Source organism: Drosophila persimilis, unplaced genomic scaffold, assembly GCF_003286085.1.
Source record: "Drosophila persimilis strain 14011-0111.01,24,50 unplaced genomic scaffold, DperRS2 tig00000715-arrow-arrow-pilon, whole genome shotgun sequence".
In the NCBI taxonomy this organism is placed as follows: domain Eukaryota; kingdom Metazoa; phylum Arthropoda; class Insecta; order Diptera; family Drosophilidae; genus Drosophila; species Drosophila persimilis.
This window is the reverse complement of record NW_020825343.1, coordinates 408,901-431,755: the sequence shown is the minus strand read 5'-3', so window position 1 is coordinate 431,755 and position 22,855 is coordinate 408,901. Positions and strand designations below refer to the sequence as shown.

Genomic DNA, 22,855 nt, shown 5'->3' with positions numbered 1-22,855 from the left:
AGATAAACAAAGTTATAATTGCATTACATTATTATTAATAAATAATTATTATACACGAAAACTTATGCAAAAGTGTACTAGGTATATAAATAAAAGAACAACTGGCAAGTTAAACAAAACCAAACAATGAAAATAAATGAGAAAACAAAAAAAAACAAAAAGAAAAAATACAAACCACAAAGGTAAAATTACAGAAATGCAGAAATATATATTATATATACTTTATAGACATTTAAACATGAAAACAAAATGCAAGGAGAAACTAAAAAATAAAGTTGCAAATAATAAACTTTTACCATAAAAATATTACCCACACCTTGTTTCATTTTCACCAATAAGAGGTTCTACAACAATACTATGCATAGTACATAGTAGAACACAAGCGCCGAAATTGGTATCGGACTCTCTCTCTCTCTTTCACTTTTGCTATCTCTGTTCGGGAAAGGAAGGAATTCCTTTGTTGGTTAATGCGTGGAGGGGGTCTCTCGATTTTACTGAAACTGAGAGAGAAAGAGAGATTGGTAAAAGAGCTAGCACGACCACTAGCACTATTTTCTTCCCATTTGTATACCCGATACCCGAAAAAGATTATAAGGTCATAGATTTGTGGTAAAAGTTTATGTGTGTATGAAGCGTTTTCGACGTATGTATGTATGCATGTATATGTTTTGGATGCTGATCAATAGCCGAGTCGGTATAGCCACTTCTGTTTGTGCGTCGGTTTTGTTTGACGCTTAGTTCTCAGGGACTATTAGAGCTAGAGCAATATCCAGACTCCAGTGATATAGCGCTGTTACAAGTCTTTGCAAAATTTCGCCCTGCCCCGTTTCAATCCCACAAAGAACGAAAATCTGTGACTCCCACAATTTTGTTAAAAGCGCAGAATTTTTGAAGGCACAAATGAAAATTCAGTGACCACGAAACTCCTTCCACGCTCTTACTCATTCCCTCTCTTTCACACACTCTCTTATCGTGCAGTGTGCGCCCTCTGTCGGAGAGAAGTCATACTGACTGAGTATCGGGTTGAATAAAACAAACAAAACTAATTTCGTAATCCAAACTGAAAAAGGTTACAAAACTAAAATGGCAAAGAATATAGCAGATATACTGGCCCACGAGCCAGCTTATGAAGATAACCTCGCCAAGCCTGGGCTTTGGAGTTTGGAGGAGTCCATCCTCCAGACTGCTACCGAGCCTTCGTACGGCTCCCTGGTGGGCAACTAAACTTGAAAAGGTGCGTCTCTGTTTGATCCAGGACACCAAGGAGATACGCGATCCTGCGCAGAAGGGGAAGGGGGTCAAGAAAACACGATTAAGCAAGCCTCCTACTAGCCTGATGGAGGCCAATGGCATCGGTTCAAGTCCTTCCAGTTCAAGTCTAAATGCAAGTTCAACTCCCAAAGGGAGACAGAGTCCGGCGAAGAGACCCCATTAAAAGTAAACGAGCGGGAATCTTCTACTTGTATACCCGATTCTGTGCCAGTATATATGTACATATGTCTTACTATGATACTATGATTACTATGAACCTATACAATATATTTTATGCGTTATTATACATAAGCGCCGAAATTCTTTCTCTCTTTCTCTTTGCATTTTGTTATCTGTGTTCAAGGGAATTATAATTTTATATGGTTTCCATTTTTCCTCTACTGCTTATTTCCGCAATATCTGTCTCTTTCTTTTTCATTTCTCACTCAAAAACACCAGCTTTGTTGCTATCTCGCTCTCTTCCGCCAGAAAGTGCAATCTGCACGAAGAAGAGTGAGAGAGAGAGAGAGAGTATGCGCGAGGAATGGCGCGCGAAATAGCTTTCTTCATTCCAGCTATAATATTAGCCCGATTTGAACCAAAATTCTGCAATCTAGTAGACATGGGCATTTTTTATGATTCTGCATTTTCACGTATCTTAGAAATGGTTGATGCCAAAGAAATTCGCTCGTTGTGGTGGCGGTAGTTTGCGTAACGAAACTTTGAAATATATTTGTAACAGTTTGATAGCCCCGGAGTCTGAACACAACATTTGGTTGCTCTATAACTTATAGTCTCTGAGAACTAGGCGTCAAGCCAGCTATATCTACTCGGCCATTAATGCTGATCATGAATATATGTACTATATGGGGTCGGAAACGCTGCCTTCTCGGTGCTCTTTTTCGGATATCGGGCGTTAACTGTATGGTTAGTGGTATAATGATAACGCTGTAGCGGTCTGGCATGCCCGTTAAAAATCAAATTCTACCGTACTGGCTACACTGGAAGGCTGCCAGATATCTCGTTGGATTCGAATTGGAAATAAGTGCGATTTTTGAAACTGTCTCTCAGCATTCGTTCGGCCAACATTTGCATATTTGTTTGCCAAATCAGTCGCAATGCCGCCGCCGTCGCCGCGAATTCTACGCGCGTAGGCTCTGACGCCAATATACGTACAAGTATGAACTGGCGAGCCGATTAGTGACTGTAATTGTGACTGTTAAAGAAGTTTCCTCGAGGAAGATCTTACGAATTACAATGGGAAATTGCTGAGCTCGACACACAGAGGCATTGGGACAGAGCGACACGACCCATAGAACTGAATTTGCCATGTTTGCTGTGTGTGCTGTTTTCTTTGAACAAACCAATCTAGCGTGGGCGTCCGAAGTGGCAGTTATGGCCATAAATACAAATATGTACGTTCGCGTAAGCAGGTATTGAACAAAAATAAAAATTGCCATTGACTGTCGCTTAATAAACATGCTCGCAGATAGCAGCAGTCTAAGAGTCGCACAGTCGCTCAGCCGCAGCTGCTGCCAAATAGATGTGCAATATCCAAAGCTCCGAATACACCGTAGGTTGGAAGCCGCTGGCTGGTGATGTAAGCTCCGGTTCTGGCCGCCGTCTAACAGCCGTCTGTGCAGCTCCGGTGCTGCACTGCATTCTGTGTAGAATGTAAAGCCTCTTGCAGAGCAGTTACTCGAAAACTTGCCCACCCACAGCCACAGCCACAGTCACAGCCAGAGTCACAGCCACAGGCCAGGCCAAGCGTCATCGCTGCATAGTTCGACATGAAGTTTGAACTTGCACTCGATGCCACCAGTCGAAAATCGGTCGATGAGGAATGTGATAGACGCAGTGTACGACTATTGTGACAATAAATAAGGGGTAAGGTCTGTTATTGTCTATAGAAGACCAAATGAGTAGCTTGAAGAGCGCTGCCGCAAAAGGCGTCTTTTCGTTTATGGACTGTGGCAAACAAGTAAGGCTGTGCTTTGCATTTTTGATATCATGTATCTATTTTGAGTATCCCGCTGACTATCCCGCTGCGACTGCGCATTGAGAAAAGTGACATAGGCAGACCCCAAAACTACATATTATCATTACACTACCTACTCTCAACTCGCAGCGGATGCAGAGATGACCTATATTCCCATGCACATGGCCCAAAATAGAAGGCCTCAAACCATTGTCTATTTCGAGAGGTGCTCTTCCTTTCCTTCACCGAAATCATAATCCCATAGAGGCGCAAAGCAATACTTAGTTGCCCTAACCCAAATCGCCTAAGGTGCTATTAATAAAATGTCATCAAACTGAACGATCTCGCGTGTGCGTATTTATCAGCGGGAGAACTCAGCTCCCGCACCTTGGAGAACCATGGAGAGAGTGGACACGAGTGATCGACGGGGAGTACCCTCGCTTTGCTCAAAGATCTACCAAATATAGGCAATCCTATCAAAATAGCTTTCTTTGGTGCTGATCCAATTGCAGAACAGAACGTAAAGCGAACCAATTTCTATTCACCCTGATCTGTTGATAAAATAAACACGCATGATGCTGCGGGGCAAGAGGACTGGCCAGGGGCAGGGGCATGGGCAGGAGCAGAGGTAGGGACAGGGACAGGCGATTGCTCATGAATGAAAAACAGCGAAAAATACTTTTTCGAATTTATCTTCTCTCAGTATTTCTGCCGTGTTTTGCGTTGGTTTTTAGTGGATTGGATTGGATGTGTGTTTGCTGCTGATTGCTCGGGAGGGGTAGTTTATATGGCCGGCAACAAGTTGGATTTGTTCTAAAAATGAACACACGAAATATCTTCGTCTTTGGCGTTAAATACAGACAACGACATCGGTGTCGAGCACCAACAACGCATCTCTGTCCGAAGAGCTGAGAAGAGCAGAGCAGAGCAGAGCAGAGGAATTTGATTTTCATTTGATTTTCCTTCGGTCTCCCCGTCGTTCGCGCTATTTTCCTCTATTGTGTGTGGGGCGTGCTTGCCTTGCCTTGCCTTGCCGTGCCTTTCCGTGCTCTTCGCCGCGATCCATCTAAGGAGCATATTCTGAAAAAAAAACGATGATTTTCTTGACTTGACTTTCCCGCAAGTAGTCGCGTTTTGGATGTCACCACGATGTACACGCGCACAGTGGCGATGCTGCTCGACCGACTCCCTGTGGGAGAGTGAAGTGAACCATAGACTGCGGACTTGACTTGAACTGAACTGATACGAGGATTACCAATCAGTGGATAGAACTATAGACTGAGTCGAAGCGAAGTCTGAACAAAGCCTGAACGAAGCCCTCCCATATAGGATAACTTTTGTTAGCCCATTTTGTGTACAAAAACAATAACTTCAAAAGGTAAATCCATAGTTTACCCTCCACCCCACCCCTCCGATCTTATGATCTTTAGCTATAGTATGGATATAGATTGGTGGATTTCTGTGTCATCCCCCCCGTGAGTGCGGTTAGACCATTTATGGCCATGCTTTTCGACCAAGGGAATCGAATTTCATGCACAAAAACAACATTTCTGTTTTCTGAGAGAGATTCGCTGCGTTTCTGTGTGTATATGTTTGTGCGTACTAGTGTGTGTGCGAGAGAGATCAGCGCCACTTGCCAGTCCCCCTCAGGCATTTAAATAGAATTCCCGTGCTGGCCACCGAACGAGAGCAAACTCATCTCCGTGTCCGCATCCGTCCCCGGCCGCGTCTGCGTCTCCGTCTCCCTGTTCATCAGCCGGCGAGCACGATCCACACCAACAACAGAGGAAAACGTGTGTCTCTCATGAGAATTTCTACCCATGTACATACATATTTGATACATTTACGCATACATTCCGATCCCTCGTGACATATTTTCCATACGCAAACTCGATCTTAATCCCTCATCTCTCGCTCCTTATCCGCAGCAAGCATCAGGATGCAGGAACTAACGAGGGTCTGCGAACTGAACAACAACAGCATCCATAACAAGGTGAAGACAACGGCAACTCCCCCAGTCAGCAGTCTGGAGCCGCTGCTGCCCATCAAGCTGGAGCATGACCATGATCTGGAGTCCTGGCTGCCCGCAATAGATCACGGCCACCTGCGCCTAGACATGAACACCACCCGACTGCTACTGCAGGGATCCGACGATCCCTTGATTTCGCACGGCGCCTCCAACGATGCCCACGACGAGGACCATCCCTTCAAGACATTGCTGGCTCGCAAGACTGCCAGCCAGGAGCAGCAGCAGCAGCACCAGCAGCACAACGGCACCTGCAGCCCGCTCACCAAGCAGCAGCTAAAGGCCAACCTGTTGATGGGGAACCGGAAGATTCACAGGTCACAGGCTACGCCTCAGCTGGCCGCTCCGGAAGAGTCACAAATTCCACTCACACAAAAGACACCGCGACCTGCTCCAGGTCAAAACAGGTCCAAGAAGCGTACGAACTCCGCGGGAGCCATGAAGCTGCGCTTCCATCACCAGGCGCTGCCTGCGGAGTATGCGGCCCACTACGAGGCAACCCAGTGTCGGCCGCCGCCCAGACCCGTGCTGCCGCCGCCGCCTCCGCCTCCTAGCCAGGCCCACGAAAACGTGCGCAGCTGGCTGAGGAAGATAGCCGAGATCCAGCGCAGCGCAGAGCGCCAGCAACAGAAACAGGCATCCGCTAGGAAGGACTCGCCTGTAATGCGCCCTACACCCTCCGCCGCAGTGCCACCCCCCACAAAGGCGCCAGAGGTGACCCCATCCCCGAAGCGGGGTGCCCTAAAGTACGCAGATCTGCCCTACATGGGAGAGCTCACCCTCGACAACTACAAGCCACGACGCGGACGAAAACCGAAGAAGGCCGACATCTGCCACCTGATCTACAAGAACTACGGCACCATCGTGCCAGCTACAGCCACCGTGAGTCTGCCAGTGAATGCCCCTCTGCCGGAGACTACCGGGCATGGAGCCTCGTCCACGACAGTGATACCGGAGGAGCCCCTAAATCTCTGCCTGCGGGACCAGAGCAGTGATCGCTACTCCATCTCTAGTGGGGACAGCGACAAGCCAACGCCGACGACAACGACAGCCACCACAGACTGCGGAAGCTCGTCCCATCGAACGACGCCTCTGAGCGCAGTCAAACCCCTGACCTTGGAGCTGGTCGGGGGGCAGGAGCAGCCCCTGGTCGCCTCCAAGCTACTGTTGCAGCCTGTGGGGCTTTACTACCAGCAGCTGATGGAGTCCTGCAGCTTGGGAGGCTTGCCCGTGCCCGTCGAGACCATCGAAAAAGACAACCAGCTCTCGCTGAAGATACCCATACCGAGTGGGTTCTTTGCGAACGAGGCCATGCCCCTGCCCCTGGCTCTGCGGAAGAGGAAACGCTCTGCTATCTTTATACCGCCCATGCCTGCCGAGCACTCGTCGAGCCCCTCCACGGAGGTGAGCATCTGTAAGTTCAAGTTCACGGGCGGGGCCAAGCCAACTCTGCAAGAGAAGAAGATGCTGTCGGTGGACGCCGAGGGAAACTACCGGTACTACAACGGCACCGGCGACAAGACCTTGAGGGGCTACGAATTTATCTCCCGGGATCAGCAGCAACAGCAACAACAACATCAGCAGCAGCAACAACAGGGTCAAGCCCCAGGACAGGAGAAACTTTATGTGGACATACCACCACCTTCCACTGATCTCAGCCTGGAGCTTCTCCAAATACCACCCGAGTCGCCCACATCGTCGCTGCTCCTCTCCAGCGGCAATAGCCTCGTTCCCGCAATTTCACAACACAGTCCCGCCTCCAGCGTTCAGAGCCCCATGCTCGCCGCCATGTTTCCGAGCTTGCCGCCTGTCAAACCCTCGACTGAGAGCGAAAGGAAGCGTCGGAGCTCGCGTCGGTCCAAGCAGCGGGAGAAGCTGGAAAAGACATTCAAGGAGAAAGGCTTCCTCATCCAGACCCAGCAACTGCAATCTGCCGAGGGCGCAACCTACTGCAAGTTCAGGCAGCTAAAGAAGTTCACGCGCTACCTATTCCGAAACTGGAAGGATCACATACCAGATAGTGATCTCGTCAAGCACCAGAGCGGTGGCAGGGAAGACGACGGTGTCATCGACAGCCTGCTGGGGCTGGAGAGTTTAGCCAGCCCGACCACATGAAGCTGTCAATAGTTTCTGAAACACCACACAAAGCACTGCCAAAGATTTTTAGGTTTTTTTATGATTAAGTTATTTTCAACCGTGCTTATATAGTTGGCCTCCACGTCTTACACGGGCTAAAGCGATCTTTTTTTGTTAGGTTTAAGACGAAACGATTGCCGATTATTCCGTCCATGCAGGCTGCTCCACAAGATGGGGATCCATGATCTATAATCCACAGTGACGCCTCCTAGTCGTTCATTAGTTTTTTTTCTTAGCGCTTAACGATGTTATTGTTAACAAATAAAGTCAATGTTTAACCTTACGTGTTGAAGGAGCTCTGCGGCAGGGAGCCGGAGCGGAGGGCAAAACGATTGTGGCTCTTGTAAAAGGCATCGTATATTTGTATTGTACAAAATATGCGTTAATATATGTAAGTAAATGTGTTAGTACAAAAAAATAAACTCCAAAATGGGCAATAAGTCTCAAAGGGTAGGCCAAATAGCTTGGCTTTCTCTCAATGTCGTTTGAATGCCATTGCAAATACTTCTCGTTTTCATCTTGATGCTTAATTTCGAAGAATAGGCTTATGTTAGCTACAGAAAATATGTAGTATAAATTTCCAAAATGTTTCTGGTATGTTTAGGTCCGCAAAAAAAAGAATTTCGATTTCATCCGATTGGTGCTTGGAAGATTGGGCGTGCCCAGGTAAATTCTTGCTAATATTGTCGTGTTTGGTCGATTTGGTTGCTTGCTTGTTTCGGGGGCAGTACGTTTGCCTGGACCCTCTGACAGGGCTGGGCTTGAGCTTATAATTAGATTAACAATATTTGTAAATGAATTGTGCGTCTTCCGACACCAGCATTAGTTCGAGCTCATTGAGCTCTCGAGGTCCTTGACCGTCTCCGAGTTCGATGTCGCTGGCACCCTGGCGTTCATCGGGCACACGTACTCTGTCCAATCGACATCGCTCTGTCCCTTGGTGCTTTTGCGGCGCTTTAGCGAAAACTGCGTCCGTTTGACCGGCTTAAGCTTTGCCGTAATATTCAACGGCTGGTACCCAGGAGCTGACTCCGCATCTCTTTTGCTGAGGATGACCGGGCGACCTACTAGTTCCTTGAAGTGCATGGCCAAGTGACGACGCAGCAGCGACTTGCTCGGCGGTATCGAGAGCAAATCGGCAAGCAGATCTGCGTTGAATCGCGACTCGTACATCATCAGTGCCCCATGGACTCCGGCCCCTCGCAGATTTGGCGTATACTCCGACAGGTCGATGGTCTGTAGCCATCCCATTATACGATGCGCTGTCCACAGTTCCACGCTGTCCCTGTCCGGACTACTGCTGGATTCATCATCATTAGCTACCTTGGTCGAGCGTCGAATCAGGCTCTCGGCATTCCACGACATGCGGCGCATGCAGAGAATCCCGGACCTCAGCGAGGCTATGTGCAGACAGGAGCTGACATGCAGCTGCGACAGATCCTCGAGCGTCAGACGGTGCAGCATGCGACCATCGACTTTGGCCTGCATGAAATAGTCCTTGTATTGTGGCAGACCTATATCGTCCAACCAACGCAGCACCCAAGCCGTATCCAAGGTGGCCGCCTTCAGAGTGAGTTCGTCGTACTCCTTGCCAGTGATGTCGTCAATAGCCAGCAAGATTTTTTTTCGATGAAGCGGAAACTTTAGGTTCAGCTCCCTTTCAATGTCCACCGGCGAGGCAGTGAAGATTGATGTCGTTGGATTGGCCTTCAGCCATTTTCTGTGAATTGGAAAGTTGATTGGCACTCTTTTCATAAATATGACTTACTTACCGGCAATTGTCCTCGTAGCAAGCTAGACCGATGTGGCAGAGCCAGTTGCACACATCCTGGGATGTCCAGGAGCTCCAATGTTTTTCGTTGTCGCTGAACAAAGACGTTTGAGCACTCCATTCGATGCGTCCACCGGCCGTGGCCCGAGATCCGCCTCGCCGAAACTCGGGCTCAGCCTGCTCTAGGCCGGCCAACTCACAGTTGCTGCTATTGCTCCGTCGCAGCTTGCCTAGAATGTTGCGCAAGCCGCGGGCAGAGCGCTCCCGCAGCTTGGGCGATGGAGTAAACTGAAACTTGAAGCTGGACGTCATGGCTTCGTCCGTATGAGCACTATCATCGATTAGGATTTGTTCGTTCGATGCAAATGCCACATTCCGCTGCTTGCCACTGCTGTTCGCGTTGACATCCAGGGTGCGATTGTTGTTGTTGTTAGCCTGTTTACCATGGGATCTCGGCAGACTATGGAACTGCGGCCGTATCTGATGGCGCAGTGCCGAAGGCGGTGTTTTCGGTGAACCCATAAAGCCTTTCTGGTTTATACTACTCAAACTGCCATAGGGTAAACTAGTATTCATCGCAGACCCAGCTCCACCTCCATCGTTGGCTTGTTCCAGCGCTGTACGATGCAATTTCAGTTCACTTAAGGCACTCATCAGCTCAAGTTTCTGCGTCTCGAGAGCAGATCGGGATATCATCTGACGCTGCAGGAGCTCCTCTTTGTTGCACAGCTGTTGGGTCTTGTCTGTAATGAGACCTTCTAGCTCGATTATCTTATCCGCCTGCTCGGACACCCGCTCCGCCAACATTTGGTACTGCAAAGCCAGCCCCTCTTTGTCGCGCTGCAGGCGACGCATTCGCTCATCGAAGTCCTGGCGTGGTATATGTGTCTCTAGCCAGTCGCTGATAATAGCAGCCGTAACAGGATCTGGAGCCGGAGCAGCCAACCCCACCTACAACAAAAACAATTTGAGTGTCAAGCGGGTTCTTTCGTTGTGTGTGACTCACCTGTTGCAGTGCCAGGGCTAATGTTTTTGCTGTAGATAAAACATTGGTGGCTGAAATCAAGTTACGCTCACTTAGCGTCAGCGAAGCACCCACCCCACCGCCCGGCTGCCCAACCGTGGCCGCCGTACTCGATATAAGGCCATCCATTTGCTGTAATGCTGCCTCAAGCATTTTGCTGCCCTCGGTTGCCGTCGCCATGAAATCTAACTAAAGCCCTTGCTAATGCCTTGATGATCGATGTGGGAACGTATTCTGGGGCTAGTGCATGCTTACATAAGCACTTTATTATAGGCACGTCATTTTGCAGAATATTCGTAGACAATTTACATGTATAGTTATTAATTTTAGCACAAATTGGGAAAAAAAACTATCAAATAGATGGGGCGTCAGTGTGACCGCGGACTTATCGATAAAATATACCGTCTGATTTTAAAAATATACCGTAAATATACTGACGAATTCAAGTTCTATTTTACATATTCCTCGATTTTGATATTCCGTGGAATATTACTAGAAATCTAGATCTCGCAACCCTGCCCACCTATCTGTATCCAATTAATGAATCTATTTCTACAAGATTAACTACTTTTAAGTACTCGCATGTATTGTATTTTGACTAAAACACGGTTTACAAATTAATGTTGCCCGCAACGCATCGATATGTAAATCCGATCAGACGATTGCCTAGTGATGGGTTTATTGCAAACGCGAAGCCGATACTTATGTCAGACTTGCTACCGAAGAGAGAGAAAGCGCAAAATTAGTATGACGCATATATCTCTCTCGCTCTCTCTGCATTATTTTCCATAAGGCATCTGAGTTTTTGCAGTTAGTCAGTTATCAAAGGCTAATGTTATAAGGATATTAATAAAAAGAAACGATTTTCTGTTAAACTACTTTAATTCCATAAGTTTATATTTAAAATAGTTATGTCTAGAGAATAGTCCAAAGCGTAACCGTGCAAGGTTTTGACCCTTTTTTAAGGGACGATTTTCTTACTTGGGCCTGTCCATAAAGTTCAGGCACGCACATAAAGGCAATCTCAGTATGTTGTCACAGTAACATCGCTGTCAATATTCTATAGAAAATAAAGCTAGATGATTTAAAAGAATCTGAATAAAGCTATATCGCATGAATGAATCTTTTTATTTGAACATTTGATTCAAAAGCGAACATTCTTTTAAATCAGCAGCAATATCCTGAATTGCTGAATTCAGCTGAATGTTTGACTTTGAAAAAAGCTACATCTGACCAAAACTAGCTGGTTTACCTACACTGCAGCGCCCATCTCTAAGTGTTGTCTCAATAATAAAAACAGAAAGAAAAACACAAAAACTTAGAATTTATGAAATGAATCGTTTTGCTTATGTGGAGGCTCGTCTGAGTTCCAACGAAACGTTCGTCAGCCGCGACAGTAGAGTGAAAATCTTCGATGGGGACCAGAAAGTAAGTAAACGGCTCTGTAATTCCGGGCTTAGCTCATTTCTAATGGCATTTCCAGACAGACTTTGAGGAGGGCGAGGTGGTGCTGACAACACACAGACTGTTTTGGGGCCGTCCTGGAGAAATTGCCAGAGCCGCCGTAACCCTCTGTCTGCCACTAAGCTATGTGATATCGCTCGGGGAGGAAACGACAGCCTCGAATTTCTTTGGCCGCAAGACCCGCATAATATTGCACTTGCGTCCGCCTGGCCCTGACAAGATGCCTGGCCCCCTGGACACCAGTCGTGCAACGCACATCAAACTGTCTGGAAAGAATGGCCTAAGCATGGAGTTCCACAGCGCACTTCGGGAGACTCTTAATGCCCGCATCTGGGAGATCTCCCTCACCAGCGAGACCATCATCAAGGGAGTGGACAGAAGTCCGACGTCTGACCCGGTAAACGATAGATTGGCTCGTATTCAGAAGCGTACAGGCATCGGAGGCATTGAGCGGCACCTGGAGGCGAAAGCTAAGGCCACAGATGAGAACATCGCACTAGCCTTCCAGGACCTCAGTGTTCTCATGACCATGGCCAAGGATATGGTGGGCCTGTCCAAGACAATCAGCGGCAGAATACGCGAGCAAAAAGGCGAAATATCCGACGATGAGACGGTGCGTTTCAAATCCTACCTCATGAGCCTGGGAATTGATGATCCTGTGACGCGAGACAACTTTACCAGCAATTCGGCGTATTTTTCCAGCTTAGCACAACAAATTTGCCAGATGCTGATCGATCCTATTGAGGTGAGTGCTTCGAGCCTTAATTCAATTCATTTATTTACCCCGACATTTTTGTGCGTTAATTAGGAGCATGGAGGTATGATGTCCCTAGCAGATGTCTATTGCCGCGTGAACAGGGCTCGCGGCCTGGAACTGCTCTCGCCTGAGGACTTGCTGCATGCCTGTGAACAGCTGAGGGGTCCAATCCGATTGAGGAGCTTCCCCAGCGGCGCCAGGGTGCTGCAGCTGGAGTCGCACGACGATGACTTGATTGCCATTGACACCCTGGAGAAGGTGCAGGCAGCTGAATCTCTGGCCGTAGAGGAGCTGGCCAAGCAGCTGGGCATCTCTCTGCTGTTGGCCAAGGAGCGACTGCTGGTCACCGAGCGCCTGGGCAAGGTGTGTCGTGACGAGTCTATCGAAGGGCTCCGCTTCTATCCAAATCTGCTGCTGCAACGAGACTAAACGATCTGTGAATCTGTGCTTGTTACTAGATATTCTAAATAAATAATTCTTATACAATAGTAATCGAAACCGGTGTAAGCGTTTGCACGTTCATGGAATGAGAGAGTCCACTTGGATCTTATAGATTTCATTTCACACTTTATTGATTAACGGAGCTTTTTCTGTGACTTTGTCGACGCTTCATTAAGTATTTTTAATATTTCTGGTTTCGTCATAATTATTAATTATTTTTGTTTGGTTTTGTTTTGTTTTTTTCGTTAGTAGTTCTCGAGAGTTCTCATCGTAATCGGTTTAATGAAAATTTTCTACAGTCAGGTATTTTGATAAGCAGTTATTGAATTGAAATTACACATTTATATTAATAGTTGGTTTCATGTTTACATATACATATAAATAGCTTATGCTGTCGCTTAGATTGCTCCGCATTACATTAATAAATCTTTGAATTACGTTTCAATAACCATTTGATCAGACCACACGTATATCATTATCTTGTATATAGCTTTCGTACTCAGGTTTTTGGCCAGTTATTTGCTTTGCTTTGCTTTGATTCGCTTGACTAACATCATCCCAATCTACTCTGACTTCGTGAGGGTTCGTTTCGCTGTCGTCATTCATTCATTCGGTTTATGTAGTAGTACCATGATTTCTTTTGTTTTTATTCTTCTTAAATCACATTTATTAATTAATATTAACATTGAGTAAGTTATGCTTGAGTTTTGGGGTACGGATACGTTTACGCTTACGGGTAAGGGTATGGGTGTGGGTGTGGGTGTGGGCTGCCATATATGGGGTAAGGTTAATTTGTGTGTTGTGTTCGTTTTCGAATTATCAAGAAGTTAAGGTTTTTGTGGGTTGTACAGCAGAAGAAGCAAACAATGCTTAGCAATTACAGCACTGATGTAACATAATTAAAATCGTTGCTTAAATAAATAATTTCATTCTACAGAAACTGGCGTAGTTGAAAAAACAAATTGGCTTAGTGTAAGCGTTACTTTTTACACGTTACTCGTCACCCGCTCGTTCTGTAACTCTCTCCGCTCACGATTCTTCTTCTCGTGCTAGTCTCGTTGTACATTGCGCTATTACAAATAAATTGTTTAAATAAGTGATGACTTTTTGCATATATTTGTTTGTTTTTGCTTTTCGTTTTAATGTTTCTGCAATTGGAAGTACTAAATTGGTTGAGGCTACGACTTGTTCAATACAAACTAAAATGGGTTTTTTCTTTAGCGAACTTAAACTAAGCAATCGATTTAATAATTAGCAATAATAATAGTAATAGTACAATTTAATATGTATAATTATTCTTATGAACCCCTACACCGGTTCATATTTCATATTCTCTTGTAGCTAACGTAATCGTAATCGTAATCGTAATAATTAGAATTTCTTTACAATTAACTTACGTTTTTTGTTTGCTGTCTCCTTACTTCTCTTGTTATTGCTTTCTTTTGTTTTCAGTGATCCACCCCCTGCTTTACAATTTCAAATTAGCACGCTTAACGAGCTAGGCCTTAACGAATTGGAGCTGGGAGCCAAATGGACAATAGGTAGAATGGCGGTTGGATGCGCGGGAAAAGTTGAAACAATCTTCACATACTCGTATTTATAATATATATAATGTGTATATATGTACAACTAGATAAATATTATTAAGAGCTTTACACCTAATTCGTTTATGCCAAGGTGACACAATTAACACAAGCGCAGTCGGCAGACCTGGAGAGCTCAACCAAATTCAGTTCCAGTTGCCGCTAGCTCCAGCTCCTAACTAGGTTGCACATACTATGAGCTGCCATGCTATTGCCCATATACATACATATTTCACACTTACGATTACACATCAAAACATATATAGATATATGGGTATACAATGTACGATAGTGGTGATAGTTAGGAGGTAACCATAAGCTATAATATCATGCAAATACACAACGCGTAGCCTTATTACTTTCTCGCTCTCATCTTTCATCTCTCAGTCCTCTCATTCCTTACAGTCCTTACAGTCCTTACACAAATCTAATATTGTGCCGTTTTCTTTTCTTCATCGCCTTTACTTTGTCGCGTCGGTGGTGGAACGCCGTCGATTGACCGCCGCCTGTTGTTGCTGCTGCTGCTGTTGCTGCTTGGCCGCCGCCAGAGCCGTGAGTGTCCGCTGGGTTATGGCTCCCGTGGCAGTGGTGGCTCGTCCAGCGATTTGGATGTGCTGCAGCTGCTGTTGCTGCGGCACCTGCACCTGGCTGGGACTGGACAGTGTCTGTGACGAGACTGTGGCGGTGCTCTGCTGGTTGAGTATTCGATGTTGCTGTTGCAGCTGCAGTTGCTGCTGTTGCAGCTGCTGCATTGGCGCCTTCACAGTCTTTAGCTGCAGCTTCTGGCCAGACATAACAATGGGACCGCCACTACTGGTTACGACATTGGCAGCTACAAGGAAAAGGATTATAAATCGTTGCAGGTACTCGAAAAGTTAATTTCAATCACCATTCATCGGAGTAGTGGCTATCTTGAGTGTCGAGCCACCTATCTGGCGTTGAGTAGTGATAAGCTGTCTGCTGGTGGTTAATTGCTTGGCTCCAACCACCTGGACGTTCCGGGCCCGGGGCTGGATGGTGCCCACCAGCTGAATGGCAGCCGTGTTGCTGTTGCCCGACTGCTGCTGCTGTTGCTGCTGGATCGTCTGCTGGGCAACACCTACACCACCACCAACACTTGAGGTACGTATTGTTTGAGGATTTAGTTTCTGTACACCGGCACCGACTATTTGAGCTGTAAGCAGAGAGAGAGCAGAACGTGGGTGTGCGGGGAGATTTTTTGGTTGTTGTTTTAGGTTGCAATGAGAATTGTCAGAGGTCGACTGGAGGGGCCGCCAACTTGTAGGATATAGTACGAGTAGCATGGTTTTGAATTTGGGTTTGGGTTTAGAAAATGATCTCTCTAATCTCAAACTGATGGCATTTCGGGTTAAACACACACAAGACACATAAAACAGTTTAGTTGCATGAGGGCGGGATCGAAACGAGTTGTTAACGTTTTGGGTTTGGTTTGGATTGGTTTGTGTTGTACGAGAATGTGGTTTTGTTGTAAACGAGAAACGAAACAGAAACAGAAGAGAACAAAATTAAGCATGTTCAATCAAAAGAAAAAGAGTTAAATATAAATAATGCAGATATAAAGAAGATCGCAACAGGTAGATCGGTATCAGGAAAATCCTCTTCGGCCCGGCCGAGACGAGTTTGCAACTCTGCTGTGCGCTCCTCTGCTCCTCAGCTTGTCCTTTCACTCACCAATGGGAAGGGTCAGCATGGCCGTTGTTGCTCCTCCTCCTCCTCCACCGCCGCCGCTGCCGCCGCCACCGTTACCACTGCCGCTACCTCCGCCGCCGCCTGCGTTGTTCGTGATGACCACCGTCTGTGTGCCGCCCACTGTCGAGGGCAGACTGACTATCGTTCCCGTCGGCGGAGCGTGCTGCTGCTGTTGCTGCTGGTGTGACTGCGTCTGCAGCGTGATGGTGTGTGGCAGTTGTTGGTGCTGCTGGCTCGAGACGGGAACCGACACCAGAACACTCCTCTGTTGGCCCTGCGTCGTGCCCGCACCCGTTGCCGAGTTCCCCGACTGCTGCTGCTGTTGCTGCAAACTGTTGCCGGAGAACTGCAGCGAGATGGGCTGCGTGAAGCCGGGAATCTGCACTTGAAGGCCGGTAAAGTTGGCCATGGCACCCTGCAGCTGTGACAGATTGATGCCCTGCAGGTTTAGTGTGGCGGTGGTTTGTTGCTGTTGCGTCTGCTGCTGATGGTGCTGCTGGGGCGAGGCTGAGGGCTGCGGATGCGGACTAGACATGGGCGAGTGTATCGATGATGTAGCGGGAGAGTGCACGATGGTCTTCGTGATGAACTGCTGCGTCGCCGTCGGTTGCTGCGGCGACATATGGGGCATGGCCACGGCGGACACGTTGGAAGTAACATTGCTGAGACGCTCAAGCAAGGCCTGGTTCTGATGCGACTGCGAGGACTGCGAGTGATCCGAACCCGAGGGCGAGGGAGTGGCCGCATTTGTCAGCAGGGCGGAAAGAGCTCCCACCCCGCCGCTGCTACTGCTGCTCGACGCCAGGTTGTTGGGCACTGCGAACCCGCTGGCATTCGAGGCATTCGAATCGCTGCCTGGCGAGGGAGCGGCCATTCCCACTACAATAGCGTTGGGCGGTGCTGTGGTGCTGTCCCTTCTCAGAGTGTTCAGAATACGCTGCTGCACTGGCACCGTGGGACTCTGTATCCAGGCCGCAGCCGTCGCAGCGCTGTTGCCCGACGAGATCACCGTATAGCTTGTGGTGGGATTGGTCATTATGGCAGGCGGAGAGGCCAGCTGCGAGGCCAGCGCCGACATGGATACTCGCACCGTCTGGCCGCCGCCGTCTACTGTCTGCTGGTGCTGCGCCTGCGTGGGCGGATTGAGGTTGACGGATATCAGATTGCCTGCAGAGTTGGTCCGAAAGGTAGTGGTGGTGGTGCCACCGCCTCCTACGATCTTTCGGTTGACACCCAGCAGGTTCTGCAGCACCTCACTGGACTGCTGCTTCCGCTGGGCAGTCACCAGTGTGGGCGTACCGCGCGTTGTCTGCACATAGGTGGCTGTGGCTACATCAGAGGTGGCCGGAGCGGATTGCTGCTGCTGCTGCTGGTGTTGGACCAGAGTCAGCGTCTGCGGTTGCTGTTGGCCGGTGGAGGATGTGAACGTGCCACTGGCCACTGGTGTGCTGGTCATGGCAGCTGGGGCACTGTTGAGCAGGTTCAGAATTGAGGCATTGCTGGAGTTCTTCAGCGTGGCGGTGTTGCTTCCGTTGTTGTTATTGTTGCCGCCGCCGCCGCCCCCGCCACCACTGCCGCTGCCGGATGTTGTAATGTGATTGCTGTTTGTCGTGGTCCCGCCTGAAAGGATCACCAGGGGATCGATCAGTAACAAGTCTTAATGGGTCCCCTCCACTAGGAGGCTGTTTTTTCTTCTTACCGTGCTGCTGCTGCTGTTGCTGTTGGTACTGATTGGCGGAGATTATGATGCTGTTCATTATGGCATTGATTGCGGCCGAGTTGTTCATATTGTTATTACTGTTATTGTTGTTATTGTTATTACTGGAGGCAGTTGTCTGTTGTTGCTGTTGCTGCTGCTGCTGCTGTTGCTGCTGCTGCTGATGCTGCTGCTGCTGCTGTTGCTGCTGCTTTTGCATTAGCTGCTGAGCCTTCAGCTGCGATTGCTGTCGGAATGGATAGGAGAGAGTGAGAGTCAATGAAATCCTTTGCACATTGCATTTATTACTCACCAGAATTGGCACATTGGAGTTCAGCTGGGCACGCAGAGCAGAGTTGGTGCCAATGACCGATGGCCCCTTCACCTGCTGCTGCTGCTGCTGTTGAATGCTGGCCGGCTGAATGGTTATGCCTGAGTGTTGCAGGGCCTGGGTCAGCTGTGGCTGCTGCTGCTGGGGCTGCTGTTGCACCAGGACCAGGGAGCCATTGCTCAGGCTTACATGGTGGGTGGTTGTGGCAGAGTTGCTGCTTCCGGTGGCCAACTGTTGAAGCTGTATGTGCTGCTGCTGCTGCTGCGGCTGCTGTTGTTGCGGGACAATTTGTTGTGTGGCTGCCTGTTGCTGCGTTCCTTCAACGGTGTACGTTTGCTGTTGCTGTTGTTGTTGCTGTTGCTGCTGCTGTTGAGGTTGCTGCCTTATGTTTTGCTGCACGTTGATGACATTGCTGCCCCCTGCTAGATTAAGAGTCTTTTGGGTGATTTGTTGGCGAGGCTGGGCCACATGGTGCACAGTGGCAGACAATTGCTGTGGCTGTTGTTGTTGTTGCTGCTGAGGCTGTTGTTGTTGTTGTTGTTGCTGTTGTTGGTGCTGGGGATTGCCGACCACTACCACATGCTGCGGCTGTTGTTGTTGCTGCTGCTGTTGCTGCTGCTGCAATTGAGCTTGCCTCTGCTGCTGCTGTTGTTGCTGCTGCAGGAGGAGCCGCTGCTCGTTCGTCAGCCCCGTGTGGGTGACAATTGGCACATGTCCTGGTATCAAATGCGTTATCTTGACCGCCTTGCGCCCCTCCTCCGTGAAGATCTCGCGAAATTGCTGAATGTATCGATTGGCATGCACCCGAGTGCCCAGCGCGAAGCGGCAGGACTCCCCATTGCGCTCCCCCTCGCGAAAGTCCCGATCCACATACAGTTCGCCGAGGTATTCCGCATCGGAGGGACGCTGGTAGATGGATAGCTTGATGTGGTACAGCGCCCGCCGTCCCTCGTTGGCCTCCCGCTCAGTCTCCAGGACGTACTCCTCGATCAGTTGGGGCTGGAAGTTGTGGCGACAATTCGGCTGGCAGCCATCCTTGCAGGCCTCGCTGAACTCATTGAGGGGCTCGAAGGTCTTGGCATACTTTTCTACGCTGATGACGTGCTCGGGCACCTTGAGATTGGCGGGGTACTCCAAGCACGGAGGACGAATGGGCCGAATCACTTCGTGAGGCCGCCTGGGGACCTTTGAGGTAAAGGAGGAGAGCATGGCGCCCACCAGAGGATTGTTGGTGGGTGCCGTGGCCGGAGTAGCGTTGCCGCCAGCGCTACTGCTCCCCGTCCGGGGCCTCTGACGCAGTCGGGCCAGATAGTCGCACAGCTCCAGCCCATGGTGGTGGGTGAACTGGTCCAGCTTGCGCTTCCGATTGATGGCAGTCTGGGTGAACTTCTTCATCTGGCGGCGCAGTTCGTGCGAGTTGAAGAGCTGGCGCTGGTGCTGAGCATTGATGGCCTGCCGTCCTATGCTTGGATCCGGTTCCAGACACAACGGCTCCGCCGTGGCCAACACCAACTGGCTCTCCAGTGCAAGCTTATCCTCCGCCTGCAGTTGGCTGCCTATTTGCTGCACTTCCGCGAAGAGGGTGGCGTTCGTCGGCCTGAGCAGGATGTGCTTCATATCACAGATATTCGTTGAGGTGGCAAACGTCTGGCGGAAGTCGCGGATCTGGGCGATGACGCAGCCCGCGTAGAAAACGCTAGGCTTGGCATAGATCCGCGTTCCCTCTCCCCCATCCGACAGGCTGACTGTCTCCGCACAGAGCAGATCCATCAGAAACTCTGGCAGGATCTCGCGATCGATGCACTGCAACAGCAAATCGTTCTCGTACGGCCATCGAAGCACTTCAACCAGGCCATAGTCGTGCTTCGACTCTGCCTTGGCTTGGCTCTCATCCATTGCCGCAGACTTGGTCGATAAGAGTCGCCTATGGCCTCCTGATCCTGCTCCTTCGCTCGCCGCCTCGTCCCTGTCACTGACGGACCACTCGTTCGTTTGCGTGTTCAGCGTCACATGCTCATCGTAGTGCAGGGCCAGCGAGTATCCCTTGTTGCCAGGATAGAGGTTCACCACGATCGTGTTGAGTTTCTCGCGCTCCACCAGCCGCTCCAGGGTAAACGATCGTGTGCGCTGCTTAAGCTGCAAATTGGGAGAAACAATTTACAATATATGTTATTAGGGGCTATCCACTCCTACACTTACCCCTGTCTCGGCAAAGTAGTTGATGTCGTTGCTTAGCAGCTGCATATAAAGATCCTTGAGTTTCTCGTGTAGATTGAAGAACTTCGTGCTGCCCGGTGGACACACCGAGGAGCCCTTCGTTGAGGACGAGGTGCTATTGTTGTTGTTGGAGGCAGCGCCGGCGCCAGCGCGCGCTGTTGACGACGACGATGAGGAGGATGGGGCTGAGGATAAAGCTGAGCTGCGACTAGAGGAGCTGCACTCCTTGCTGGTGCTGTTGCTATTGGACTTCTGCCTCTTACTGGGCGACGACGCGGGCGAGGCCCCATGGACCCCATGGTGGTTGTGTGACTGGTGGTGCAGGTGATGGTGATGCAGGTGATGGCCCCCGGAGGAGGAGGTTGAGTTGGCAGAGGCGGGCCGCTTCTCCGGTTTCTTACTGACCGTCGTCGTAGGGTTCGTCGTCGTCGTCGTCGACGTTGCAGCTGCGGCAGTCGAATTATTGCTTAGGCTGGAGTTGATGCCTGGCGGCGTAGACAGCAACAAGTCAGGAACTACTGGCGAGGGCGATGTGATTGAGTTGAAATTCGACAGAGTCGTTGTCGATGATGAGCATGATGAGGGCGACGGGGCAATCGCTGTGGGCAGGCCGGTGGGCGTGGCCGATGTCGGCTCAGTGAGTATGCCCAGGGAGCCCCCAATTGACGCCCCTCCCCCATCGGGCGGCGACTCATCGTCATCGAAGATGCAGATGGGCGGTTGGGCAGGAATCTGTGGTATGGCTTGCAGCAGGCTAGTCTCCAGATACGATTTACTGCTCGTCGGATAGCCAACAGTGACGACTGGGGATGACTGCTGCTGTTGCTGGAGCGCCGTGTGGAGGTGGTGGTAGGACTGCGTTTGCTGCGACTGCAGCTGATGACTACTGGGGGAGGAGGCTGGCTGGTACTGGACAAACTGCTGCTGCTGGTGGACGCCCGTGCCGTGGACCACGGCATGAGCTAGTCCCGGGGCATGGTCAGAGTTGTTGGAGCCCTTCAACTTCTTCAGCGTGTCATTTATGATAAACTATTTGCAGATAAACGATTCGAAGAGCAAAAGAGAGGGAGAATACGTTATTAGATTGGTCGATTAACCGACTGGTAATAGGCGCGAAAGGGTCTTACGTCGGCTTCTTGGCACGATGAGTCCAGGCTTTGCATTGTGCCAGCGGATTGCAAGAAGAGTCCCAACTGTGGATCCCGAGTCCAATTACCGACGACATTCAAGCCAGGATAGAGTTCGACTGAGTTCGATCGAAGGCCTGTTAAGGATCAGCGTTGCTCTCATTGCGCTTGCAGGTGTCTGCCCCTGTGAAATTACAACTACAGATCGCTTGTTGTTGTCTTTTATTTTCGCTCACGCCTCGGGGCTGCGCCCCCTACCGTAACACTCACTTGTTTGTGTATCATTTCAGTGTAGAACCATTATTGTTTTTTAAATGTCTTATTGTTGTGTTTTTTTAGTGCGCCTTTGAGCAGAAATGTAATTTCTTCACACTTTTTCTGCTGCTGCTGCTGCTGCTTTGGGTGACATTTTCTCTCTTCGCCCCTCTGCTGGACGACGGTCTTTTTGGCTCGTTTGCACAACAACAATACACAGCCACCACTTTTGCTTTAATTGATAGGCGAACGCAGGGGTTGTTCTTTAATAATATGCATAAGATTGCTTAATTTTAATTGTTTAAAAACTTTGTTTTAGGCTTTTTTTGCAATGTAAATGTACTGTGCGATCAGTGTGACCGCGGATTTATCTGACCCTCAGAAATATACCGAAATATTTTACATGTTTCTCATTTTCAAAATATACCGTAAATATACCAATGATTAAACGAACTTAGCCCACTTAGCCCCCCTCTATTTGAAAAGGTGAACAACATGAATTAAACCGCAATAGATCATACTGTTTATTAGATTTTCTTGTAGTTCCATCATATCCTAACTCCTTACTTACAAAAAACCACGATATCTTTCACCTGAAGTGCGCTAAAAATCTTCAAGATTCATAATTTTCGTGCAGTGTATGTTGTATACCCACCGGTCGACAACGGGTTAATCGTTCTCTGTCTATGATCGGAAATCAAATCTCTCGATATTGATATTCGTTTGAATTTACTGTACTATCAATGTGACCGCGGATCCATCTGACTCTCAGCAATATACCTTTCAAGTCAATTTCTCGTCAAAATATACCGAAAAGAATAAAGTACTACCGTATATGAAGTAGTATTAGATTTTGTTATCGAATAGAATATCGTTCGCTGTGAGTGCCACTCTTACCTACGCACACATTGTGCTCTCGAGCGCAACAAAGTATATACAGCGCCACCTGGCGTTTTCTTTTGCACGTCATCTTATCGAAAAATGCCAATCCCCACGCCAACAGCTGTTTTTTGCCGGGCTGATTCAAAATGAAATTCAGATACAAAGTTATTTGAAATTGGTATAATTATTATAATTTCCACTTTGAC

The 22,855-nt window shown here is 48.8% G+C and overlaps 4 protein-coding genes across 5 annotated transcripts; 2 read left to right on the top strand and 2 right to left on the bottom strand.

The window, feature by feature from the left end:
- Positions 1-2,668: 2,668 nt before the first annotated feature.
- Positions 2,669-7,670, top strand: LOC6601523. Of its 2 annotated transcripts, none has more exons than XM_026992202.1 (2): positions 2,669-2,684; positions 5,158-7,670. In XM_026992202.1, exon 2 carries the CDS (start codon positions 5,169-5,171, stop codon positions 7,368-7,370), a length of 2,202 nt encoding a protein of 733 aa, XP_026848003.1. In that variant the 5' UTR covers positions 2,669-2,684; positions 5,158-5,168; the 3' UTR covers positions 7,371-7,670. The 2 variants fall into 2 exon arrangements, with proteins under 2 accessions (XP_026848003.1, XP_002026585.1); XM_002026549.2 differs by lacking the exon at positions 2,669-2,684 and adding an exon at positions 4,382-4,607.
- A 60-nt stretch (positions 7,671-7,730) lies between these two features.
- Positions 7,731-10,487, bottom strand: LOC6601522 (liprin-beta-1). The gene is made up of 3 exons (XM_002026548.2): positions 10,169-10,487; positions 9,164-10,113; positions 7,731-9,111 (listed from the first exon to the last, which is right to left on the bottom strand). Exons 1-3 carry the CDS (start codon positions 10,364-10,366, stop codon positions 8,214-8,216), a joined length of 2,046 nt encoding a protein of 681 aa, XP_002026584.1. The 5' UTR covers positions 10,367-10,487; the 3' UTR covers positions 7,731-8,213.
- Positions 10,488-11,502: 1,015 nt separating this feature from the next.
- On the top strand, positions 11,503-12,899 carry LOC6601521 (vacuolar protein-sorting-associated protein 36). Its single transcript, XM_002026547.2, has 3 exons — positions 11,503-11,614; positions 11,670-12,395; positions 12,459-12,899. Exons 1-3 carry the CDS (start codon positions 11,519-11,521, stop codon positions 12,834-12,836), a joined length of 1,200 nt encoding a protein of 399 aa, XP_002026583.1. The 5' UTR covers positions 11,503-11,518; the 3' UTR covers positions 12,837-12,899.
- Positions 12,900-13,969: 1,070 nt separating this feature from the next.
- On the bottom strand, positions 13,970-22,056 carry LOC6601519 (AF4/FMR2 family member 4). Its single transcript, XM_026992183.1, has 8 exons — positions 21,783-22,056; positions 21,513-21,710; positions 20,368-21,414; positions 18,151-20,304; positions 17,841-18,033; positions 16,124-17,761; positions 15,321-15,605; positions 13,970-15,263 (listed from the first exon to the last, which is right to left on the bottom strand). Exons 2-8 carry the CDS (start codon positions 21,546-21,548, stop codon positions 14,893-14,895), a joined length of 5,724 nt encoding a protein of 1,907 aa, XP_026847984.1. The 5' UTR covers positions 21,549-21,710; positions 21,783-22,056; the 3' UTR covers positions 13,970-14,892.
- Positions 22,057-22,855: the final 799 nt, after the last annotated feature.